This window comes from Cuculus canorus, chromosome 12, assembly GCF_017976375.1.
Source record: "Cuculus canorus isolate bCucCan1 chromosome 12, bCucCan1.pri, whole genome shotgun sequence".
In the NCBI taxonomy this organism is placed as follows: Eukaryota; Metazoa; Chordata; class Aves; order Cuculiformes; family Cuculidae; genus Cuculus; species Cuculus canorus.
This window is the reverse complement of record NC_071412.1, coordinates 5553178-5574336: the sequence shown is the minus strand read 5'-3', so window position 1 is coordinate 5574336 and position 21159 is coordinate 5553178. Positions and strand designations below refer to the sequence as shown.

Below are 21159 nucleotides of genomic sequence, written 5' to 3'. Positions count from 1 at the left end.
CTTCTCAGGGAAGGCAGGCACAACTGTGGAAAGAAACCAGTCAAGGAAGCAGGCAGAAAGTGCTGGAATGTAGTACTTCCACAAAATCCCAAAACTTCAAGATTAAACTCCCAAAGTCCTACTAATGCTTTTCAGAAACACATCGAGGCAAAAAATGGACTTTTGAGCTGACCTGTCATCCTTAAAAGCGGCATTTTTAATGACAAGACTGTTGCAAATTAATGTATATTTTTCTTCATCTATGTATTCTAATGAACTATTGATCACAATTATGTCACTACTCTGTCATCAGATTAGAAACTCACCTGTTTTTGTCTCTTCTGCTTTTGCTTTAGAAAAGAAGCATTGAAAGCCTTGTCTGAAGCCAGATTGCAGCAACAGGAACTTGTCAATTAATTAAACAGACCCAATCAAGTCCTCAAGGAATTTTCCTTGAAGTTTGTGTCAGTGGGAAAAAAAAACACTTTTTTTTTTCAAGTTTCATAGGGAAAGACTTCTCAGCTTCCAGATGGAATTTCTAGCAAGAACAAGTGAGATAATCACTCTGAAATACGCAGTCTCGTTTGAGATGTGGGAGTTTCGGATTTGTGCTCCTGCTCTGCCTGTTCCAGGCTCTCCCACGACTTGCAGAAATAGACTAAGGACTGGAATATAAAATTGGTACATGTTTTTCCAGTCAAGTTAAAATTTAAGTACCTATCAACCCAAATGCTCCCAAAAAGAGATTGCTAGAAAGCCTCTCTTGTTCCTTTTCCTCTACAAAATGTCCTCTGTTTCACAGTAGCTATTTCCCAACTGCATTGCCAAGTTCGTTATCCTGTGAAGGATTAGGTAAGGTTCTATTCTAAGATAAAAATAAGTTTGAAAGGTAAGTTAAGTGAACCCTGTAATAAGGAACATAAATATTTAGTGAAACTAATGAAAAGCACAGTTACTTGCTGGTCTAAATATTTAATTTCAAGGAGTTGTGCAAAATCAGTACTAACGCTACCATTGTTATATAAAATTATAATACTGTGTAGCAACAAACTCCATAATCTATGGAACCATACAATGAAACAGCTTTAATTTGTCAGAAAGAAAATCATGACCTCTCTATAATTAGCTGAATTGGATTTGTAGTCCCTACACAGCAACAGAGCTGCTCAAAGGAGACTATGAAGAACCTGGACTCTAGCTGATGGCTCTTCTGCCCATCTCTGGGCAACAGTCACCTACACATTCTGGGTTTTATTGTTGTAACTGATTTAAACAATTAGATATCTAGGAACTCTGACCCCAGGGATGTGAGTAAAGGCAGAACAAGTTTGCTTGAATTGTGCAGCAAATAGTTTTAAACCATTAGCCTTGAAAGTGCTGTATGACTTCAGGGATGCCGGTATGAAAAGGAAATATCTCACATTAATAGGGAGCTTCTTAAAGACTCTCTGTGCTCGTTAAATAAACTAGACTACAAAGAGAGCACAGCCTTGGCTGTCAGAGTAAAGTGATGGAGTGTAACAGGCCAGACGTTTCTCTCCCTGTATGAGGGACAGCAGAATGGAGCATGAGCTCGTTCTTCAGTCCCTCAATGCAAAGCCCAAAATTTTAAGAAAAAGTTTTACAAACAGTTCTTTCGGCAGCTCCTGCCTGGCTAGTCGTTCATGCCCATGTGCCCTGGCTCACTCGTGCTGGTACAAGTGATGAAACTGAAAGTGAGTTAAATCACCCAGAGGAGAACAAAAACATAAAGAGTGGGTGAACTGGATGGGACACAGCTGTGAGCGTTTCCACAGGCAGCAAGGGTGGCATAACAGGTTCCCAACCTTGACTGCTCCTTCTGAGTCCTACACTGTTCGCTGCCTGTCAATTGTCATATGGAGGTCTATGTAATCAGTCTCAGTTACACGTAGAAATATATCCTGGGCCTTGCTAATATGTATATTTTAATTCCAGCCCATTTCAGGGACTCAGTTCATTATCTGGCCTCAAACCAACTGTGCTGATAACCCTGCTGGGGGAATTATGAGGTGAGTGAAAGGGCCGGGGATAGCACCTCTTTAACCACCTGAATAACCAGGGATTACACACTCAGGACAATGGCCACACTGTGAAGTGGCAGGGGAACTCAGAAAAAGCATAATTCTGTTTATTTTTGGACATCATTACAGAGGACAATAAGCAGTCTCCGCCCAAGGCCAGTTTTCCACGCAGGACACCTCTCCCGCAGGGCCAGTTCCAAGAAGGCGCTCGCTCTGCGTCCTGCAGTGCCTCCCTGATGTGTGCCAGAATCTGCTATCAGCCCCGGACCAGAGAGGGAGTGCCCTTCTCCAGAATCTAGCAGTTCCATACAACTCTCTCCATTCTTTACTTAGTAACTTCCTTCAACCAGGTCAAAACACAGGATATGCACTTTTCCTCAGGCAGGCATCTTTTTCCAAAAATATTGATGACTTAGACTGATGCAGAAACAAAATTTGGGTACAAAAGCCAGACTCAATAATCAATGCCAATTTGATTATTAAGTAAGGTATTCTTCAGTGTGATGCCTGGCATGCAGGAGAGAGCTCCACCTAATGTGCGTGCAACGTCCATTTCTATTCACAAAGGCTATAAACAGGCAAAGCACACATATTCATTACTTTTCCTGGAGCAGGTGTGTCTATTATAATCACTTCCCGGAATTTACTTACATAAGTTTCCTCCGTTCAGTGCATGCACTCTGCCCTCTGGGGGTCTTCTTCAGGGGTCTCTGGATGAAGGCCATAGATCTTCCTCACGGCAGAACTTTTCAACTCTCCTTTTTGTGCGTGCTCTTTGACTCCTTGGGCACCTCTTCAAGGTTGCATCTGTCTATAGCTGGTTCTTCTTTTTCTTATCGTAGTGCTAGTCCTTGTTATCTGGCTTAATTAGATACAGTCACATTCTTTCCCATTCTTTCTAACTGCAGCCTTGTTAAAATACCTTATTTAAGCACAAATATCGAGGCACAGGCTAGCTAAAAGTTATTATGCAAGTTAATCCTATATTTTAGTTCTAAAATCACAAAACATAATGTGAGAATTGAGAAGTATTGCTGCAGCTGGTTTGTATGTTTAATTATCTCATCATATAAATCTGTCTTGGAAGATGTAGCTGTTTTAGGTCAAGAGATAACCTGTCTTAGGGCTGCGAGAATTTATTGATATGCTTAGTTGTCTGGTCAGATGTAGCTGGTTTAGGTCAGGAGAGAGCCTGAAGGGAGTCTTCAGACATGGTTGGATAATCTAAAAAAGAATGAAGGTTCTTTGAGGATTTACACGGTTCTTCGTCTCAGTCTAGTACATATACCCACTGCTTTTGTAAGACATTATGTCTTCTTTAGAAGGGCATTTGATTCAGCCCTGAATTGTAGAATAAAAACATTACTGCCGTTGCTTCAAAGACTTTGTCCTTTTCAATGATTTACCAGTGAATGAGTGTTTCTCACGCATAACACTCAAACAGATAATAAGTTATATTAATCACTTATAACAATGCATTTCTTCCTTCAACAGGGAGAGGCAGGAAAACTGCTCCACAAGGCAAAACCAACACCTGAGGATGGAACTATGCGGCTGGGGCTTCCAGTGGAGGCGAACCCAGCTGCCTCTTGGCAGATCATATGTGATTCGATGGCCTTTTTGGTTAAGTCTGTGCTTCGCACGGTATTTCTGCTCCAACGCAGCCGCGTGCAGGATGCGCACAGCCCACCGGAGCGGCGGCGGGGCTCGAACCCGCGGCGGTCGGGCGGGCGGCGCAGGCGCAGTGCGGCTGGGCGGCGGGCTGCCGGGTGCCGGCGCGGGGGCGGCGGAGCGGAGCGCCCATGGCCGCGGCGGCTCCTCGGCGGCCGCGGGGCGATGTAGGGGCCGCGTCCTGAGCCGCGATGGCCGGGCCGGGGCTGTGGGCCAGCATCAGGTCGGTGCTGCGGCGCGGCCAGGACCCGCCGTTCCTCAATGACTCCAGCGCCTTCGACTTCTCGGACGAGGCGGGGGACGAGGAGTTCCCGCGGTTCAACAAGCTGCGGGTGGTGGTGTCGGACGAGGGCTCGGAGGCCACCGAGGAGCCGCCGGGGGAGCGGCCCGGGCCCTGCAGCGGCTGCCGCGGCCGCCGAGAGCGCTCGGGGCAGAGCGGGGCCAAGAAGCGGCTGGCGCTCGCCGCCCTCCTCTACCTGCTCTTCATGGCCGGGGAGCTCGTGGGTGAGTGAGAGGCGGCGGAGGGAGGGCGCTGCCCTCTGCCCCGCTCCTGTCAGACCTCAGCTGGGTATTGCCTCCAGCTCTGGAATCCTCAGCGTAAGGAGGAGATGGAGCTGTTGGAACGGGTCCAGAGGAGGCTACAAGGGTGGTCAGGGAGGGCTGAAGCACCTCTGCTGTGAGGACAGGCTGAGAGAGTTGGGGTTGTTCAGCCTGGAGAAGAGAAGGCTCTGAGGAGACCTTATAGCGACCTTCCAGTACCTGAAGGGGCGGCAGGAAAGCTGGGGAGGGGCTGTTTACAAAGGCTTGTGGGGATAGGACGAGGGGCAATGGGTATAAACTGGAGAGGGGCAGATTTAGACTATACGTAAGGAAGAATTTCTTCACTATGACAGTGGTGAGGCACTGGCCCAGGTTGCCCAGGGAAGCTGTGGCTGCCCCATCCCTGGAGGTACAGGTTGGATGCTCAGCCTGGGGAAGAGAAGGCTCCGAGGAGAACTTATGGTGACCTTCCAGTACCTGAAGGGGCTACAGGAAAGCTGGAGAGAGGCTGCTTACAAAGGCCTGGAGTGACAGGATGAGGGGCAATGGGTATAAACTGGAGAGGGGCAGATTTAGACTAGACATAAGGAGGAATTTCTTCACGCTGAGGGTGGTGAGGCACTGGCCCAGGTTGCCCAGGGAAGCTGTGTCTGCCCCATCCCTGGAGGTGTTCAAGGCCAGGTTGGATGGGGCTTTGAGCAGCCTAGTGTGGTGGGAGGTGTCCCTGCCCATGGCAGGGTCTTTGGAATTAGATGATCTCCAATGTCCCTTCCAACCCAAACCATTCTATGATTTTATAACAGGCAGAGCAGCTGCAAGTTCAGAGAGTGAGGAGGAGCAAGGTCCACCTATGTGTTCTGTGCCAGAAAGAGTAATTTGCAGGTTTAGTTCCCTGAATCTCATCAGTACCCCTCAGTGGCATAAAATATATTTTTCAATATGCTTGATGGCTTTTTATTTCTCCCCTCCTTTAAGTTTGTAATGTGTTTTTGGCAAGGGAGAAGCAGCATTTCACTACTGATATAAATAAAAGAAGATGAGTAATTTCATCTTTGTTTTTTTTCTAATTACTGCTGTAAAATCTTGCTGCGTTTCCAACCAGAGGAGAAGGGGGAAATACAGTTTGTAAGTCTGACATTTACCATACTAACAAAACCAACATTGGGAGCTGTTTGTCCTTATTCACAAGATACAGCAATACACCCTGTTATTTACAACTGAAAAGACAAATCCTGAGCTATAAATAACAACCCAGTGCAGAAGCCACTCTCTTGACAACTTCCCAATGTCCTTCTTTGCTCTGGACTACCATATGCTGCATCCAGACATAAACCTTATGATCAAAGTCAACTTTTAACACTTCTCATTACAGCATGTAACAATACCAAGAAGCCTGGTAAAATTCTCTCTGGTTTTTGTTTGTTAGTACTTGGCAGAAGTATGGTGGGTTTTACTTGGAAATTTGTTCCTATATGAGTATCTGAGTGTTGTTGGTCAGAATGAATCTTGTGCTTAAGTTCAGCTTTGATTGCTCTCATAAAAGCATGCTATTGTTTGCTCTTCAGGTTGAAGAGAAACTGTGCACTATACAGCAGCCTGTACCTAACGACTGTGCTTTATGTAATAGGCTATAGTAGCATAGGCTTGAAATAAACCTAAATTTGAAGGTCTTTTCGATGTACAGATGAGATATTAAGCATGAAGCCTTTGCCGTTATCTAATAGTTTTTAAAAAGGACAGTATTTATCTTTCAATCTCTGTTCACTTATCAGTTTATTGTCAGCATACTGTTACCATCTGTCTTTTGGATACATCCACGCCATTCAGGACAACTGCCTACTGGGTGCTCCTCAGCCTCCTGAAGAACGCGTAAACTGCCTTGCATGCCTTCCCCTGATGTAAAGTAGTGGGGAGCATTACGTGGTGCCAGTACATTGACGTGTAGGCTGAGCCAGGTCTTGATAGCAACTATAATGATTAATTGCTTTTAAATTGCTTTCAAATTGCTTTCATTTTAGCATACAAGTCTAAATCTGAGCTAATCAGATGAATTATTTACCATACTTTACTAGGATAAAAAAAAAGAGATCAAGTTGCAAACGCTTTCTGGAAGTAGAACCAGAGATGCCTTAGGTGTGTTAACATGGGACCTACATCATCCTCTGCACCTACACAAACCTGATCAGTAATGACTGAAGATCAGATGTTTGCTTCTGTGAAGTGAGCTCATGCTCTTGGACCACTTGTCCTAGGACCATTGTGAATTATATCGCTAAGAGAGCTTCTACAAGATAGATAGGGAGCAAAATTATTGCTTGAGTATTAATAATACAGATTGTCTCACATCTGTAGAAAAAAATCCCTAGGAGAAATGGTCCATTTTCAGAGACCAGAATACTGACTGGATCTGCGCCAGTTTTATTTGGTGCCTTATTTCAGGAATGTGAGTTGTTGATTGTGTTCATATCAGAGCTCTGATACATGCTGAATTTAGTTCATCTGAAGGGCCCCTTACTGAATAGCGTTTCTGAGCTGTCGGCAGCTTTATGCTGGAGTCACTAAGAGTGTATCTGTTGGGGGCTTTGGATCTGATGAACACTATTGTAAACCTTTCCATAGCTGGTGTAGGGAGAACAGGTGTCGGGAGTAAAAATATTTCCTCATCACTGTCACATCACTGTTCCCTTAGAACCAGGACTTCTGCAGATTCAGCTTTGGGGTAATGATTTGTCTGTTCAGAACGTTCCTACTGTAGTGTGGGGTCATCCTCTGCAGGTTTATATCTATTTCCAGTCCTGTTTCATTGTTTGAGCACTGAGGAAGACAGCACTAAGGGCCAGATGCATAAGATATTCAGGTATCCAGCTTCCACAGAGAATAAAGAGAGGACTTGGGTGTCTCTGTACTTTCATGGATCTTGACCTGAATGAATTGTCACAGGACAAGTAATCAGCAGCAGAAAAAGTAATTAAGGATGGAGTCCTCAAGTTCTGGGTCAGTGCCCTACCTGTTTGAATTTATTTTGCTCCAGACCTGTATTGTGTTCTGTCTGGTTGGATTCAGATTTTGGAACTTTTAAATGGATCCGTAGCTCAGGTATTTGGGAAACTTTGATCATATAGGACATTTTAACTGACTTCTTTCTGTGATCTTTGACAGATTTGAGTTTCTGAGAAAAAGGCAGAAGTCTCTGTCAGACAATTAATTTGTTCAGTAAAAATCTTTCTGCTGTCTGTTACCAATGTCAAGATGAAGGAAATCTTGTTTCTGCAGCTTTTTTTCTGAAATCTTGATTGGCATAGTAGAGGAGAGCCAAGCTCATTACCCCAGCCCACCTCACTGTTTGTTGTTTAATTTGATGAACAGTCACTCTAAAAGTTGGATAACAGCTTACACTTTGTAGGAACCATTTTGCTTCAAGAAATGAAAAACATAGCTTTTTTGGACAGGTTTATGATGTTTTCAGTTATATTTAAACATCTGATTGATCATCCATGAGGAGGACTGCTGTCCTTCGTGGGTTGCTGAAAACAGTGGTGAGCCATCAAGCTGTCTATCTGTAAAGGTTATAGATGTCTTTTTTTTTTTTTTTAACAAGAAGCCAGTCGCGTTTAAAGAGCCCTCGGTTAAAGCCCTTGGTTAAAGTGCCTTTAACCAAGCAATGAACCAATACACTTGGAAACAGAGAACCTTAGATTTCAGAATTTCATTAATCTCAATTATTTTTTCTTAATCCACATGCTGCATCATGATTAGCTTCAGTACTTGAAATCCTTCTTTAGATTTTATTTTTGGTCTTTAAAAGTGCGAGACTAGCTGAAATAGAATTGACTCATCTTAGACTGAAGTGATGCTCAGAACTAACACATCCATATGAATTAACATACATACTCAAAATGATCATACATATAAACTACTGAACTGAATGTCTTTAGATATAAATTATTTTCTTCTGTGTTGACTGTAAAAGAGACTGAGTTGCACGTTCTAAGTTGTATTTCTTTAAATTATGAGAACACAATTCAGAAAGGAAGGATATAACTCATTTTTAGTCAAAAAGCTGCTGAATTTCAAAATGTTAAAATCTTATTATTTCTGATCTGTGAACTCTTTGGAAGAGTTCAGCCTCAGAAGAATTTGACTTGGAAACTTAGGAACAACTGAAAGGGGGCCGTGGAGGAAAGGAACTGGTTGAGATGGGGTGTATTTGGTAGTTTCTTGCAATGTAAGCAGTACTACAGTGCCAGCCACGCTGTTGTGTTTGGCTGTGGAAGGGAGTGGAGCTCTGTCTGTGCACACCCCCCACCCACACGCAGTTTCATTGCATATGAAGATACCTTTACTTGAATTGTTGGTTGGAGCCTCAAGCTCGCCAAATGGCAGACCAGCTGCCTGTTTTGTTTAGTAGAATTTACAGGCTGAATGACGATCTCAAGGTGTGAAGAGAAACTAAATCATAGCTGAGCTAACACTAAATATGCGATCTCTTCTGAGAAAATGGTCTTACCTTCATACATATGGAAGATAACACAGCCTGTCCTTGATTCCCCGTTGGATAAGGGATGCTTAAGAGAGAGGCGCATTGTTTAATACTCTCACTCATCCCATACCAGTGTTAGCAGTTGAATTGGAACAAAGGTATTAACCTTTGATCTGAAGTTATTTGTCTCAATGCAGCTCATAATTATGAGAAAAAATACTGTGCAAGTACACAAGAAAAATGCTGTGCAAGTGAAAGTCATTGTCTGCAATATATATTGGCAGAACTTGTACACCCCTGCTAGGACAGGGAATGATGAAGGTTAAAAGATAATGTAATAAAAATAAAGAGGGAGCAGGGTAAATTTCCTTGCCATTGAATCACTAGATTTTGTCCCCGTTACGTAATGTTGAAATAATTAACAGATGTAGCTTAATAAAAGGATCTGCTGATTAAAAACATATGCAATAATATATAGAGAAGAGATAAAAAACTATTTTGGGCCTGATCTTGTAGATGTTACAATGCAAGTAGTCTCTGTGAGAATAATGGGAGTGAATCCTTTCTATATTACTCTTAATAGAAAGCACACTTCACTGCACTTCTGACTATGGTAGCTTTAAATCATAGCATGGCATTTTGATTGTAATGGCGACCCCCCCTGTTTAGTGATCATGAGAGGGCTCTCATACGCTTAATGCAGTGTTCTGAAAATAAATAACTGTAAGCTATGCCAAGAGGCTATTATCTAGAATCATTAATGCCATACATCCTGACTTTCAACTTTGTTTTCAGGTGGATATGTTGCTAACAGCCTAGCAATTATGACAGATGCACTTCATATGTTAACTGACCTTAGTGGTATTATTTTGACTCTGCTTGCTCTCTGGCTCTCTGCAAAATCCCCCACAAAGAGGTTCACTTTTGGATTTCATCGCTTAGGTGAGTAGATATCAGCTTTTGCTATTAGCAGAGTATTTTAAGCAACAACTATAAAGATAACCTAATTTTAGAAGAATAGGTACCTAGAAAGAAAATAGCAACAAATGTAAAAGTTTTCTTGAGTTTAACATGCTGAAAGGAACACCCTGTCACTGGCCACTGTGGATCCGCTACATAGGTTGTGTTGCTACAAGGGAACAGATAATAAAAATTTATTGTTTAAATTTTACACCTTGGCTACAAGTGAAGTTTGATGACAGAGGTTCACTCACTGGGCACAGGATGAGTCTTGCCATCTCTGTGAAACTAAAACTTAGCAAATTCAAAGTTAAATTATGAATGCTTGATTCATCTTCCTAACCTTCCTCTTTATATATGGGAAGTGGATACATGATGACATTGTAAATACAACTTCCTACAAATGAACCAAGGCCTAAAGATCTTTAAAAAGGATTGAGGAGGGAAGCTGTCCCCAGCAAGGACAAGAGTGGATATGCAGCTGTGCTTCACAGCCCATCTGTAGTTACTAGTCAGGCCCCAGTCCATCTTTGTGCTTTGGAATTGAGGCTGCTCAGCAAAAGTGGGACACATTCTTTGGTCACTCACTGCTGCACCACAGTTACTGCTGCTGTGACGCACTGAGGAGCTTGTTGGTGCTGGATCTGTATGTCAGTTGTTCACAACAGATTATTGCCCATCGACTTCAGTGGAATTACGACAGTGGAAAAAGGTTGCATTCAATGAGAAAAGTGATATCTTACTCCAGAACTGAAAGCTCCTCTAGAGTTTATTATTAGAGAGCTCTGCCTTACCAGAAGCCGGATAAATTGGTGTTCTGCAATCCCCAAATGACACAAAGCAAAGGTGGAAATGTCCCATGCTTTGCAGTTTAAGTTACTTAATCTCTGCCCATTTTAGGTGTCTGTAAAAAGAAGCGTAAACAGAATTATGTACTAAACCTTGGAAATGTATTTTCAGGATTCGTCAATTCACATTGGAAACGTAATGATGATAAAGGGTGTTTTCATGTGGTTGTTAACTGGATATAGTAACTCATAATATACAGCTGCAGATCTTGTAGACGTTTTATGAAAACCTTCAACCTTTATGTTTCATGAAATAGATCATTTCTAGCGTTACCGTTTGCTACCCCTGCTCTGTGCTTTCAATAGTGTTTGGTTTTCAAGGAATTTCTAAGTCTTGTGTAGTCATTATTTGCAATTCTTTGGCTGCTAGAACAGCGGCAGAATTCAACAACTCCATCACTCCTAGTCATTTGTCATCAGTTAGTCACTAATGCATGAATGCATAACTCTACACTAGCAAAGGTCTTTGGGGCTTTAGTAAGAAAGCATTATCAATGTCAGCATTTCACATTACAAGCTTTTCTTTCAAGAAGTTTTAATTTTGCAATAGCAGCTCACCTAATACTGAAACCCGACCTTGCAGGTCTGCCGCTGGCATTTGCTCATACTCTCCAGAAGGATGTGTGCTAGCATTTATATGTACTTTAACCCTATTTCAAAATGTTTTGAGTAGTTTATATGTCTTTGTAAGTTTTTTTAAAACCAAATAGCACATACATTGAACATGTCCTGGCTTAGCTTAAAATGGGAGTTAATCTTAAGAAAAACTAACAAAACTTATTTAATCATTAAAATCTTACTCAGTTCTGTAAATTTTCACTGACTTTTCAGTGAATTAATTTGAGGCTCCATAGCAGGTTGCAAATACAAACCCCTGAGTGGTCAAGCACTAGAATAGGTTGCAGAGCCTCCGCAGTTGGAAATAGTCAAAACCCAACTGGATGCAGCCCTCAGCAAACGGCTGTAGTTGACCCTGCTTTGAGCAGGACTACACAGTCTCCAGGGATTCCTTTCTACCTCAGACATTCTGCGTGAGTGGCAGCAGCACAGATCTGTAGGAGGACAGCTAGAGCCAGGGGTAGGAGGGAGGAAGGAGAAGTGGATAAAGGCCCTGCAAGAGACCCCCAAACCTTGGCTGAGGCGGTTCAGAATGACTCTACTCCCTCTCAAAGTCACATTTGTGAAATTTATTTGCCTGATTTTAGACACCCAATCTGAACACCGTGGCCTGAGGGCCCAGTTTCACACCTCAGTGAATAGTGGCAACGGAACAAAGCTGCTTCTTGGATATATCCTCACTGTAACACCTTTTTCCAAATAACCTGTATGTAAGGAGCTCGTCAGCAAATAATATGAGCTCAACAATAGCTTGAGTTTCCTGAGAGAGAGATTTAAACATGACAGAATGTTAAAAATAAGGTACAGATTGAACATCTGTCACAGAAAAAATGTGGAGCATTTGTTTAAAGCAGGGGATATGTGCAAGAACTCTCTAATCACTGACCTGCTTTGCATTAAGTTTTAAGACAATCTACACATACAGCAAACGTGAAAACATTCTAACAAACAGCTTTCTGGTGCTCATTATGACTTTTGTTTGCAGAATGATGAATTTTCAATCTTGTTCCCATGAACACTGCATGGTAAATACAACAGACCTATTAGTTGTCTTGTCATATTCCAGAAGGAAATTAGCACTAGCTTTATTTTATTTGAATTCTCTTTGAGTGCATAATATGTATGCTCCATCTTCAGTTCTATTCCATTTTCAGTGGCAAAAAGGAAGCTGACGGATTCAGGAGTGGCTTAGAGAAGTGAAGACAAAATAATGGAAATTGCAGTCAAGTCTAAAAAGGATTATGTTCTTGAAGCCGAAAATAGTTCTGTTTCACCACCAAATGGAGATACCTCCTTCTCAGCAAGACGCTGGGCAGATTTAAGCATAGATACAGAACCTGGCATTTTTCCATTGCTGCAGAGACAACAAGACCAGTCAGTCCTCTGAGACAGTGCATAGTTCACAAGAAATGAAAGATCTCAGTGCAAATCTATAATGCTGACATGTTGATGACTCTGTGAAAGAAACTGCAAGGGAAACACTGGTTTCCATTGCAGAAAACATGGTTTTAGATTGGAAAACCACAAAACATTATTTCTCTGGTAAACGCTGATCTGCTATAGCTTCACAGATTTTTTAAAAAGCATTCTAGGAACCTTCTAAGCAATGTATTATTTTTTTTCAAGGCTGTTGCTCTGAATTGTCTGCCTGCTTTGTAAAGAACGCTACCACTTGCATGGATATTTCCAGGATTTTCATGTTGCTCTGAAATCATCTGAGATTGTGACAGTTGCTTTTCAGAGCCTTGTTACTGCCTGGTAATGCTGGTGCTCATCCAGGCACTGACACGCTACCGAACAGCTGAACGCGTTGGTGTGAGTTTCTTCTCCCATAATGATATTAAAAATTCAGTGTATGGATCAAATGATTTTTGGATATTAAAATGCTTACGTAGCTGCATGTTTTTGACTGTAATATGCAACAAATAAGATTAAGGCAGTCCAGTGTTAGAAATTACATCTTCTGCAGTAACCAAAGTTGTAGTGCACGCTGACAGATTGAAAGCAGAGGGAGAAATGAGTTAATTCTCAGATCAATGTTCTAAGAGCAATGGCGCAGCCAAGAGCAAAATTTTGCTCTTATTGTGGAATAAATGAGGGCAACGTATGAAACAACAACCATTACAGTTCCAAGTAAATTAATTCCAACTCTGATCTTTGAAATCATACAGGAAGGCTCAGATCCCATCTGGCAAGTGACAGTAACGAGCATTATGCATAATGATTACAGATTCCTCAGGCCTGGCTGTGGATTGACAGGCAGTCCAGTAGAGCTACCACTAAGATTTTCCCCGTGCTTTTTGTAAAGCCCCGTATTTACTCGCTTGTAACTGAAACAGTCTTTTGACTGGGATAGTATTTTCTCTGTCAGGTACCTTCCCTTCTTCTCTCTCTTTTTTCTTTCTTTTTTAAGGTTTCAGCTGCAGCAAGGCAAGCGTTTTCAGAACGCAAAGCTGGAGGGTGAAATTATGTTTATGTTAAAAGGAATCTAGCGACCCATTTGTAAATACCTGTATTGTTTATAGCAGGATCTTAAAACTGCAGTGTGGACTCATCCTCGTCAGGTTTATGTAGACTGTTACCAGCCCAGTTTCATGACTTGGGCACTAAGGCAGACAGCACTGAAGTCCAGACTCATGAAATATTCAGGGCTATTTAGCTCACATCAGAACAGTAGGAACCTTGTAGAAAGCTGTAACCACTTCCCACAGATGTAAGTGGCAGCAGAAGATGCAGAACAATGGAATACTATTTTTTTCTCAACTTCCTAATTTCTCTTCATTTACATCTGCTGATCAGATAAAAGTTCTACACCAAAGTGTCGGTCATAACGCTCTTACTTTTGTGAAATACAAGTAAACGTTGGTAAACATTAGATAATGTTAAAACAGCATATTACAGAAACTTACATTAAGCAATCCTTCATAGCTGAAGTCTGCAATAAGTAACGTGTATGTACACATATGTCAAGAAGCATAGGAGTCATACATCTGACAAGTTTGCATTGTTCAGTTCCTTAACAATTTTATCATTTTTTTCTCTCCATTCTAAATACAAAAGGATAAAGAAAAGTCATTTTTAAATCCAGCCTAATAAGGTGGACACTTGAAATCAAGCTTTCTCTTATTTATAGATGGGCTGGTGATGCCTGAGATCACCCATCACCCTCTCCTCTGGGCAGGGCCTTTGTGACTTCTCAGGCAAAAATGCTGGGTTGTCTGAAGAAGTCAGAATCATCACCTGTGCAGAAGTTGTCCGAGAAAATATAACTGGGGGGATGTAGTGACAGGGAAACGTGAAGGAGTTGATTAGAACAAGCTCCTTTTTTAAATCCTATTTTATGAGTTTTATTTACCGCACAATTTGTTAGTCATGCATTAGGGTCATAATACTCACAAAATAATGAAAATAATTAAGGCTTTGTCCATGTTTTAATTTGGAAATAGAAATAGATCCAAGACTCGCTTTTGTAATGTTGTTTCCTTTCTGTTTGCAGAAGTATTGTCAGCTATCATCAGTGTATTGCTGGTCTATATCCTTATGGCATTCCTCTTGTATGAAGCTGTTCAAAGAACTATCCATATGGACTATGAAATAAATGGCGATATCATGCTGATTACAGCAGCTGTTGGTGTTGCGGTTAACTTAATGTAAGACCTCCCTTTCTCTCCATTAACGGTCATAAATGTATTTCTGAATAAGCTGCTAATTCATTCGTGGCCTGTAACTTTCTCATGGGGTGTAATGTTTCTGGATCTCCTCATTTTCATAAATAAGACAAAAAATGATACCGAGTATTACTTTTTCAATTCTTTTGTTTAAAAGGAAAGAAAAAGAAAAAAAAAAAAAAAGGCAACAAAAAACCCACCCACCAAACCCGAGAGCCTGTTTCTTGGAGCGCTTTTCTTCTTTCACTTTCAGAATGGGTTTTTTGCTGAATCAATCTGGCCACCTTCACTCCCACTCCCACCCTCATTCTCACGTACCTCAGTCGAACGCTCCTCACCCAGCCCACAGCAGTAGCCATGGTCACAGCAGCCTTGCCGTGAGAGCAGCATTTGTACATGCCCTTGGGGACCTGGTACAAAGCATTGGCGTGCTCATAGCTGCATACATCATACGCTTCAAGGTAAGGAACGGCTTGAGCCACGGTGGAATTTATGAAATTTCAGCTTTGATGATTAAATTAAATAGGGACTTGTTTTTGTAAGTTATTAAAAAATACACTTAGTGATATTCTCTTACAAGCTGCACACATTAGTGAAAAATAAGCAAAGAATTTCTATGATGTGTTTTGTAACTATTCAAACAAAAAGAAATATTCATGAAAGTTGGAGCTAGAAGTAACTGGATTTTAGGAGTCACATTTTTATAAATGAGCTTATTTTCATCTATCCTTTAACACTTTGGAACTTCCCTTGCAGCCAGAATACAAGATTGCTGATCCTATATGTACATATATATTCTCCATACTCGTGGTTTTGACAACAGTTCGAATTCTGCGGGACACAGGAGTAATTATTCTGGAAGGTAAGATCTGTGAGCAGTCTGCAGCACTTTGCACGTCAAATACCAGTGAGCATTGGCATTTGTTTGACCTCACAATCACCATCTCTAACAAAGTGGATTGTGTCTGGCGTCCTGTTCCTCCTGCCTGCCACCTTAGTCTGTTTGGTTCTTGATGGCTTATCTTGAGGTGCTGCCGTCTGTTGGTGTCCTTGACTGTGGTCAGAATGACCCAAGTCCTCGCTCCGTTCACACTTTAGCATCAGGATTTGATAAAGTGAAATCCACAGAACTTCCTGCAGTGGCTGTTGACTAAACTAAGTGAACATTTCCCACACTCAGTCCCACACTTGGACTTTAATTACTGGTAAAGTTAAAGTGAATGTGGATGCGTGTAAGAGCAGGAAACAAGCTTAGGCCAAATGGCTGGATGGGTGATTCTGCCTATCTTGTCTTCCCCTTTTCCACGAGTGCTGTTGTGTTACTTTTGTGCTTCTGTTGTTACCATAGAGGAAGCTACAAGTAGAGAGTGGTGTAAAAAGAACTAAAACAGAAGAAAGGAAAAGTTGAACATAAGATGAAAACTCTTATCTCATGTAGTGACTTGGAGGGAAGGGTACCAGCAACATCCTTTGCATTATCGTAGCTAACATGCCAACTATTACTGCTTGTTCTAGCACTGTTGCCTTATGAAAGTGAGGATATTAGAGATGGGAGAAAAATCCTGGGTTTTATCTGCACCCTCCTAGCTGTGTAGGCTTTATGTACGCTAGGGGATTTTTCCAACTCAAATTCAGGACCTCTAGAGAATGTACTTGCATTTATATTGGATGCTACTGCTACAACATTAAGGTCCTTCGAGTTATAGCAGCTTTGAGGATCAATTTTAACTTAACTTTCATCATTATACCAGGAATGCTAAATTAAAAACTACATTATTATCTAATAGAAGCAATGAGATTCTAGCTTTTAATATACATTTATAAAGCAACATGGAAATCTGTCAGTAGCATGATGTGAGATACCAAAATTTAAGTCCCATGTTTCCTGGGGAAAAACAAGCTGTAGAAATAATAACATTAAATAATTATCAGCTAAATAATTTTTGATGGTCTGCACTAGAAGGAAAATTTTGTTTACTCTGAGACAATGCTAGGTACTAAACTTTCAAAAGAGATGGGACTGGAACTAATATAATTCAAGAGACAGTAAGGCATCAGGTTCAGAGAGGAGTCATTCAAGATTCCGAAGAAATATGAGAAGCAAGTTCCTGAACTCCTCAAACTGTATATAATCAAACTCCATAAAACTGGAAGATAAGCAGTAAAAAGCTACGATAGAAGCAAAACTATCCAGAAACAGTTAATTCAGTATTTTTGTAGTAGTTTTTGAGGCCACATAATCTAAAATTTTGATTCTGCCCTTTGTACAGCTAAAGGGCCAGAGAGTGGATCCCGGACAGGACAAATTACATTTGAGACAACACTGCAATTCCTGGACAACTTCTGTATCCATACTGGACTTAATATGTCAGTGTGCTTATCTTCTTGATTGATAACTTTGAAGTTACTACTTCCAACAGCACAAATATAAACTCGTTTGACACTGAGATCTGTCATGATATTTTAAAGGATACCGAGAGTTTGCAAAGACAGAATTAATTTTATCTTGTGTTTGGTGTCACAGGAGTTCCAAGACATTTAAACGTCGATCGCATTAAGGAAGACTTGATGAAAATTGAAGATGTTTATTCTATAGAAGATTTAAATGTTTGGTCTCTCACTGCAGGAAAAACAACTGCCATAGTCCACTTGCAACTAGGTACGCTGCTGGATAGCATAATTCTAAATTAAATGTAGAGTGCTGAAAAAAAAAATCTCCATTTTCTCTGTATAATGTTATTTAAGTTGAACCAGGAAATATCATTTTTGGGTTAAAAAATAATTTACAAACCATGGACCGTGGCTTTGTACAGTGAAGTATTGAACCCATTGATCCAGAAAGACACAGTGTAAATGAAAACTGTGCAAAGAAGGTATTCATACTGAAACACTGAAGAGAAATTCTTTGGGTAGGAAAAAGAAAATTCTCCTCAGAAATAAATTCCCTTATTTTGTCCAGGGAAAGACAGGGTGAAGTTCTAATGTGGAACAATCTGACATATGAAAAAAAGAAATGCATTTTGCCAAAACATCCTAATTTAGACATCTAACAGTACTATGAATATTAATTCTTAGTAGGAAAGCTCATTGTTTTGAGGAGATGGTGGGTGCTAACACACAGTTTTATCAAAATGAGAGTCTAGGTCTAACTTAAATCTTCCCCTTTCCAACTTAGAGCCACCCCCCCTCGTCCTATCCCCACAAGCCTTTGTAAACAGCCCCTCCCCAGGTTTCCTGTAGCCCCTTCACGTACTGGAAGGTCGTATAAGGTCTCCTTGGGTTGGATATAGCGACTACAGAGCAATATTAAACTGAGTGTAAACAAAGATTATTCTAGTTGGTACCACTGATAAAAATCAAGAACAGCTGGATTGTACAGGTGTCTTGAGGAATGAAATCAATAATTATTTTCTTGATTTTCTAGTTCCTGGTAGTTCATCTAAATGGGAGGAAGTTCAGTCCAAGGCTCGACAACTGCTGTTGAACACCTTTGGAATGTACAAATGCTCTGTCCAGCTTCAGAGCTACAAACAGGAAATGAGCAAAACCTGCGCAAGTTGTCAGAGTTCCAGTGCCTAATTTCATGTGTTTTGGGAACTGCTGCCTTATTCTTTATCTTGTAGTCAAAGACTGAGAGCAATAAATGAAAATGATCAGATAGAAACCATTAATATGTGGATTTGTACCATGTAACACACAGCCGGGAGAACTGCTGCTGCAAAAAGTGCAGTGGTTGTCCCACGGAACAAGTATTCACTCTCTCCCTTGTATTGGTTTATTCAATTGTGATTTTGAGATAAAGCTGTTTTCAGGTTATTGTTTACAAACCGCAATGTGGCTCTGCAGATACCTCACAAATTACAGTCCAATATTGTTCTTTAATAACTACGTACCACAAAGTACCTGCACTCCAAATGGAGCGTCCAGTATTCAGTATTTCAGTTAAAAATCTCTGATGCTGATCATGCCAGAGTTCCGTAATGTGTCATGATCCCTGAATTCATTACACACTTTCTTTGCAATAGTGATTTTCACGTGGTATCTTACACTCTAATACATACTGTGCTAGTTGAATTCTTTTGGAAACTGTCTTTCTGAAGACATTGCAGAACACAGAATTTACTGTATCCAGAATAGAAAGTTAGCTTTAATCTGGGCATACAGAGATCCAGACAGGAAGATCCTTGCCCAGACTTCTGGAATTTAACTAGAGACCCAACAGTGGACCCAAAGTATTTTAAGTGATCAGTTCTCTTTAATGTATTTTAGAGTAGAGTTTATCCATTAAAAACAGGTTATTTATTTTACATTTTGACTTGTAAGATAAATTTATTTTTAATGATCTTGAATGTCTAAACCAACATTTGATTCACATTAAAAGGCCAGTTGATTAGCATGCAGTCTAATTATAATTAATAAATGTCCTGTAATTGATAATTTTTCCATGATTAGTTTGTTTTAAAAGAAAAGTCAAGTGATAGAAGCTACGTTTATGTGGAGATACTCTCAAACACAATCTCCAGCGGCGCAAAACCCAGGAAAGTGGGAAGTAGATGTTCCCTCGGTCCCAGACCCTTTCAGCTTTGCTTTGAGCACGGTACGGCAGTGTCCTGACGGGAGTGCTGCTGCAGCAGCAGTCCCCTGCTGCTTAGCTTTGTGAGTAAAGCAAAATCCAAGCAAACTCAGTAACCTACTGGTGTTGGACAACAATTTTGTAACAATCTAGAGAGGTTGAAAGGCCTTTTCTTACTTACAGAGGGGCAAGGCAGTTTGAGAAGACTTATTTATTCATCTGGACACTTCAAAGTCCCCAAAACTTGGCCTCATGGTGGAATCCTGGTTCTTTGAATGTACACAGGGCAGTAAAACCTGACTTGAAGCTATCATATACCTCAAGCTCAGATTCAATTTGCTTCTGAAGTGATTTGCGTCGGTGGAGCTAAGAGCAACAAGAATATGACCTGCAAAGTTCAGAAGATGGGAAGAACTTTGCTTCAAATATTTTTCGCTTATTCTGTACTTTGATCTTCCTGCAGAACTTCCTCTGACATCAAAAGCAAGTCTCTGTCTGGATCAGAAAGGACAAGTTGCGCCCAGTAATAGGTAGTGTGATATTCAGCTGTGAATACTTAAGCTATTGTCTATTTTGAAACTTGCTAGGGTTTCACATGTTCATGAGGCTGATTTATACCTGCAGTTGGTGGCAACGATCTTGGCTTCTTTTCTCCCCTTCTCTGACGTAGGGGTCACATTTTTATTGGTGAAAATGGACAGCACAGTATTAATTTGGACAATGTGCACATAACACTGGATAATATTTGTTCTGATAAGAAACGGGAACGCTCGAGTACAGCATGGGAGCACGTACAGCTCAGAGGCACAGTCGTGCTGTACTTGGGAAGTTAATGCTTCAATTATGAACACTATCATTAATTAAGCCATATCACAGGTTGTGAAAAATGTGCATCCCATCCTTATAAACTTACTGGAAAAATGCCACAACCAACCAACAGGTATTTTGCACATCTACTCAAATAGGTTTTAATTAAATTGGGGTTTACAGTTGATGTAATTAGAAGTTGAATTACAGTAGACTTGTATTGTATTTGGAGTTTTTTAATAACTTACTACACACTTGTTTAATTGAAGAAAAAAGCAGAAACGTGTTGCTTTATTGTGGGTTTTATTAAATCAATTAAACTTCACATTGTTGTCATATTTATTCGTATTGCTGTCTCTTGTTATCTTTGATTTTTACAGCAGCTGTTTTTTGAGATATCTGAACACTGAAGCTTAAGGCAGTCTGGAGATGGAGAAGGAATTGGGTCTCCCTCTTTAGTCAGAAAAATTTAAGTCTTGTTATTTCCCATTCAATAATTGTGCTGTAGAAAATATGAGCTGACAAAGTGTGGTGAAAGATCAGCCATAAAGCAACTGGCAAAACATTCTTGAAGTGCTACATCCATTCATGAGGGGCCCTTGATAACAAGGTCAACAGACTGGAAGGAGTTCAGAGAAAAGGCAACATGAGAAATGAGAATAAAAAATATAATAATCAGTGCTCAGGGAGACTCTGAAGCATATATTCTCTATTTTAAGGTCTAGCTAAACTCACAGGGAAATTTCTATCTGTGTGGTCTACCTCAAATCGTTTTCTTATTCTTTATGAATTATTCAGGGCACAGGTTGTCTGCACTGCTATGTTTAATGTAAGAATCCAGTATTCTTAATTTGCTATTAACATCAAAAGGAATATGCATATTATCACATATAACATTCCAAGTGATCGAATAAATGAGCCCAATAGAACTATGACCAAGTAGAAATAATTAATGCTTTTACTTGTTAGGATA

General features: G+C 40.6%; 1 protein-coding gene across 4 annotated transcripts; it reads left to right on the top strand.

Moving 5' to 3' along the window:
* Positions 1–3753: 3753 nt before the first annotated feature.
* On the top strand, positions 3754–20522 carry SLC30A4 (solute carrier family 30 member 4). Of its 4 annotated transcripts, XM_054077590.1 has the most exons (7): positions 3766–4196; positions 9508–9654; positions 14635–14788; positions 15060–15267; positions 15563–15668; positions 17331–17465; positions 18231–20521. In XM_054077590.1, exons 1-7 carry the CDS (start codon positions 3884–3886, stop codon positions 18383–18385), a joined length of 1218 nt encoding a protein of 405 aa, XP_053933565.1. In that variant the 5' UTR covers positions 3766–3883; the 3' UTR covers positions 18386–20521. The 4 variants fall into 4 exon arrangements, 2 of the variants coding, with proteins under 2 accessions (XP_053933566.1, XP_053933565.1); XM_054077591.1 differs by lacking the exon at positions 9508–9654 and having other exon boundaries at positions 3765–4196; positions 18231–20522; XR_008451851.1 differs by lacking the exons at positions 14635–14788; positions 15563–15668; positions 17331–17465; positions 18231–20521 and adding an exon at positions 12765–12951 and having other exon boundaries at positions 3754–4196; positions 15060–15196.
* Positions 20523–21159: the final 637 nt, after the last annotated feature.

What these genes read in the sequence shown, in the direction of transcription:
- SLC30A4 (XM_054077590.1), top strand. Translation starts at nt 3,884, where the DNA reads ATGGCCGGGCCGGGGCTGTGGGCCAGCATCAGGTCGGTGCTGCGGCGC. An exon ending in CATACATCATACGCTTCAAG is followed by an intron (nt 15,268 to 15,562) that starts GTAAGGAACGGC and finishes CTTCCCTTGCAG; the next exon opens with CCAGAATACAAGATTGCTGA. An exon ending in AGGAGTAATTATTCTGGAAG is followed by an intron (nt 15,669 to 17,330) that starts GTAAGATCTGTG and finishes TTGGTGTCACAG; the next exon opens with GAGTTCCAAGACATTTAAAC.